Raw genomic sequence first — 4,403 nt, forward strand, 5'->3', positions numbered from 1 at the left:
GACAAAAGAAATTACGTTCGTTTCCTTTTCTACTTTGGGTTTCGTTTTTGTCTACCTTGTGTTTTTTACTTTACAGACCCTTCTGCGGTACTGTATCTTGTTTTCCTCAATGCATATGGTTACCTCATCTTATGCTTTTATGTTTGAATGTGCCATACTACAATGATCTGTCCCCCTTCACCATCGATATTTCTTTTTGATTGAATACCTCGAGGGATGTTTTTTTTTTTTTTGTTATTTTTGGGGGAGGTTTTAGACTCGAAATTCCAGATGGATCGGAACCCCACCATGCTCAGAAGCAATATGTGATTTTATATCCTTTTTTTTTTTCTTGTTTTGTAGGTGATGTTTTTTTTTTTTTTTTTCTGTGTATTTTGTGTATGGGTTGATTGTTTTTTGTTCTTTGTGTGTTTTGTGTTCTGTGTTTTTTTTTTTTTTTTTTTTTTTTTTTTTTTTTTTTTTTTTTTTTTTTTTTTTTGTGCGTGATTTATTTAGCTTCTCTTCATTGTTGTTTTTTATCTTTTTAGGTTGGTATTTATATATATTTTTTTTAGTTTATGCGATGAGCGAAAGTTTACGAGCAAGTAATGTTATGTCTGGTGAACCAAGGTGGGTTAAGTATCATGTCAATGGTCTTTTTTTGCCCTCTAGTGTTATGCGAGTGAAGAAGGCTATAATGTTGCTTGATGATGTTTTGATAAAAGATGTTGTGGTGAACGTAGAGGATGGTTTAGTTTGTGTAGAAGTTTTTAGTGAAGATAAGAATTTTGAGTGGCGTATTCGTGATGTAATCGTTTCTCTGGGATTTTGTGTTAAATGTGAATCTGCTGTAGTGAGTAATTTTTTGATTGAAGGAATGTCTTGTGCATCGTGCGCTTCACGAATTGAATCCCATCTACGAAGCCAACCTGGAGTTTTTAGTGTTAGTATTAACTATGCAACGATGAGTGGTCAGGTTGAGCATGATGAAAAGGTAATTACTGCCTCACAATTAATGGAGGAAATTGAAAAAATGGGTTATACCGTTACTCTTCGAGCTAATCTATTAAATACGGCTCACCCATTTTACGGTACTGATACTGGTGATATAAGACTAATGATTGGTGGTATGTCTTGTGCCTCTTGTGCCTCACGAATAGAGTCGTGCGTGCGAAGGTTGGATGATGTAGAAGACTGTGTGGTAAATTTTTCAACAGCGACTTGTACCGTCTACTTGAAACCAGGGGGTGATATTGAGCATGTTAAAGATAAGATCGTTTCCATGGGATTTACTGTATGCGTTATTAGCGGGTACGTGGAAACAGGTGGTGTTAGTGAAACAAAGAATGCTTTGGAGCGAGCGCGTGAAATTGAAGAACATAAAAAAGGTTTTATAGGATCTGCATTGTTAGCAGCTCCTATGGGAGTAGTTATGTTGTTAATGACAACTACAAATGTTCTTGATGATATTTTTCTCATGGAATTAGTGGAGGGATTGCAATTTTTGTTAACTACACCAATTATATTTTACTTTGGATCTGGTTTTTTTACACGGGCGTGGCAAAACCTGCTTCATAATTCGTTTACGATGGATACATTGGTTGCTATAGGTACTGGTGCTTCTTACTTGTATTCTGTGGTTGCATATTCTGTGACACTTTTAACGCAACATCACATGATGACATATTTTGATACTGCTGGTATGTTACTTGCCTTTATGTTACTAGGACGTTACCTGGAGGCGCGAGCCAAACGAAGTACTAGTGATGCCCTAATTGAGTTAATGAATTTGGTTCCTCCTGTCTCTATTATTGTTACACCGCAGGGCGATTTAACTGTACCATCCACCTCTGTTAAAAAAGGCATGCGAGTTCGTGTGTTAGCTGGTGACCGTATCCCGGTGGATGGCACTGTTGTGGAGGGAATGACAGATGTTGACGAGCAGATGGTAACAGGTGAGGCAGTACTTAAAACAATAAAGCCTGGATCTAAAGTAATTGGTGGCACAACCAATGTCACCTCAATGTTTGTTATGCAGGCAGATAGAATTGGTGAGGAAACTATGCTATCCCAAATCCTTCGCGTAGTGCAAGATGCCCAGAACAGTAAACCTGCTATTCAACGAATTGCTGATCAGGTAGCTGCCTACTTTGTACCGATTGTCATTATCTTTTCTATATCCGTTTTTTTGATTTGGTTACTTATTGGAGTTTTTGATGTGTATCCATCGGAGTGGCGCCGTCACCAGGAGTCAATATTAGTTTTCGCTTTGGATTTTTTTATTTCAACAATTGTCGCAGCATGCCCTTGTGCATTGGGACTTGCTACTCCCACTGCCATCATGGTAGGAACCGGTGTCGGGGCTAAGAATGGTATATTAGTGAAATCTGGTGCTATACTAGAAGTTGTACATCGCTCTCGTTGTATTGTATTTGATAAAACGGGAACAATAACAAACGGCAAACTGCGAGTCGTATTTAATAAGTGTTATGGAGAAGATGTCAGTACGGTAATAAATGCAGTGGGAAGTGTTGAACAGCAATCCAACCACCCTGTGGCAAAGGCAGTAGCTGCTAGTATTATTCCAGTAAATCAGGTGCCAATGTACGAAGTATTAAACTCTAAAACACTTAGTGGTTTAGGTGTTGAGGCTTTTGTACGTAGTATCGAAAATGGGGCAGAGTTTGAAGTGCATGTTGGAAGTCTTGCAATGATGCAGCAGATAAACATAAACATATCACTTGAAGTTCAACGTACAGTACAGCGACAAGCCGACCTTGGAAGAACCATTGTAATTGGCGCTGTAAATGGTATAGCAAGACTTGTCGTTGCACTCTCAGATGAACCAAAAGACGAAGCGCTAGGTGTTGTTCGTTACTTACAGAATCAACACTTCCGTGTTCTTTTGGTAACAGGTGATAACAAGAATGCTGCTGCACACGTAGCCTCTGCCGTTGGAATTCATCCTGGAAACGTTTTTTCTGAGGTTCTTCCCACGACAAAGGCAGATATAGTAAAGCAACTACAAGAAGAAGGAAACCACGTGATTTTCATTGGGGATGGTATAAATGACAGTCCAGCCCTGGCGCAAGCGGATGTTGGTGTTGCTCTTGGGGCAGGAACCGAAATAGCTATTGAGGCGGCTGATGTTGTGCTGCTGAACAACAACTTAGTCGATCTATTAAATCTGCAGGCGCTTTCGGTTGTGACAGTTCGGCGGGTTTATGGGAACTTTATTTGGGCTTTTGGCTACAATATTGTCATGCTTCCACTAGCTAGTGGAATGTTGTACCCACTACTACAGATAAAACTTCCTCCCATAATTGCAGGATCAGCGATGATATTGTCTAGTTTAAGTGTTTTATTGTCAAGTCTTTCAATCCGCTGTTTCAAACCCTTTTTACAAGACAGATTTACTATTACTTTTTGAGAACTAAAATTTGAGAAAGAATAACAACTATATTAGTCTTTATATAAATATATATATATATATGTCTGTAATGACACTTTATACAAGTATACGTTAAAACACAGAAAAATATCCAATTGGCTTACCAGCACAATTATCTAAAGCATCACTTAGCAATAATATACCCAAAAATGAATAAAAAAAAAACAATGTTCACTAGACTAACGAGGACAATTTCGTCAATGACATTCATTTCATACTTTTCTTCTTAAGACACACCAAGATAATACCAGAACAGCAATCCAGAATGCCAGAGACAGCCACTGCCACTGCCGTGTATGCGTACCAGGCGCAGCACCCGCTGGAGGAGCGTTGCGCGGAGAGTGCCCGGCTGCGGGAGCGCCACCCCGGCATGGTGCCCGTTGTGTGCGAGGCCGCGGCGGCGGGGCGCAAGGGCGGGCGTGTGTGCCACACAATGGTGCCAGCCACCGCAACGGCTGCGCAGCTCTGCGACGCGGTGCGTGCGGCGGCGGAACTCGGAGCAACGGCCCCACTGTCCCTCACCACGAACGACGGTATGCCGTCCAGCAACGCACTCGTTGGCGAGCTCTACGAACACTGCAAGAATGCCGACGGCTTTCTCTATGTAAAGTACTCTGTCGAGCAGAAGTTTGGCTATGATCCTTATTGGTATAAAGTATGTATGGACTATTATCATACTTTCGTATGATTTTGACAAAAAAATAATAAGTGCCTTTGTTTTTCTATTTTGACCTTCCTCTCTGTCCAATTTTTTTTTTTTTACGGGCAAACTTCTCTTCAGTACTGATTTTGTTTTCTTCAATGCATATTTACGGCATTGATTTAATGATGTTTGTTCCTATCATATAACCATAGTTTTTCCGCCTTTACCATTGATATTTCATTTTGATGGGATTTGTAGAAGGACGGTGTCTTTTTTTTTTCTGTCATTTTTGGGGAGTTTCGTAGACTCGAAATTTCAGTTGGATTGAAG

The 4,403-nt window shown here is 40.1% G+C and overlaps 2 protein-coding genes across 2 annotated transcripts; both read left to right on the plus strand.

The window, feature by feature from the left end:
* Window positions 1-562: 562 nt before the first annotated feature.
* On the plus strand, window positions 563-3,409 carry TM35_000052450 (putative copper-transporting ATPase-like protein; the record flags this gene model as incomplete). Its single annotated transcript, XM_029022900.1, has 1 exon — window positions 563-3,409. One exon carries the CDS (start codon window positions 563-565, stop codon window positions 3,407-3,409), a length of 2,847 nt encoding a protein of 948 aa, XP_028885715.1.
* Window positions 3,410-3,695: 286 nt separating this feature from the next.
* On the plus strand, window positions 3,696-4,118 carry TM35_000052460 (putative autophagy-related protein 8C-like; the record flags this gene model as incomplete). Its single annotated transcript, XM_029022901.1, has 1 exon — window positions 3,696-4,118. One exon carries the CDS (start codon window positions 3,696-3,698, stop codon window positions 4,116-4,118), a length of 423 nt encoding a protein of 140 aa, XP_028885716.1.
* Between the last annotated feature and the right edge of the window lie 285 nt (window positions 4,119-4,403).

Source organism: Trypanosoma theileri, assembly GCF_002087225.1.
Source record: "Trypanosoma theileri isolate Edinburgh chromosome Unknown TM35_Tth_5_V1, whole genome shotgun sequence".
Lineage (NCBI taxonomy): Eukaryota > Euglenozoa > Kinetoplastea > Trypanosomatida > Trypanosomatidae > Trypanosoma > Trypanosoma theileri.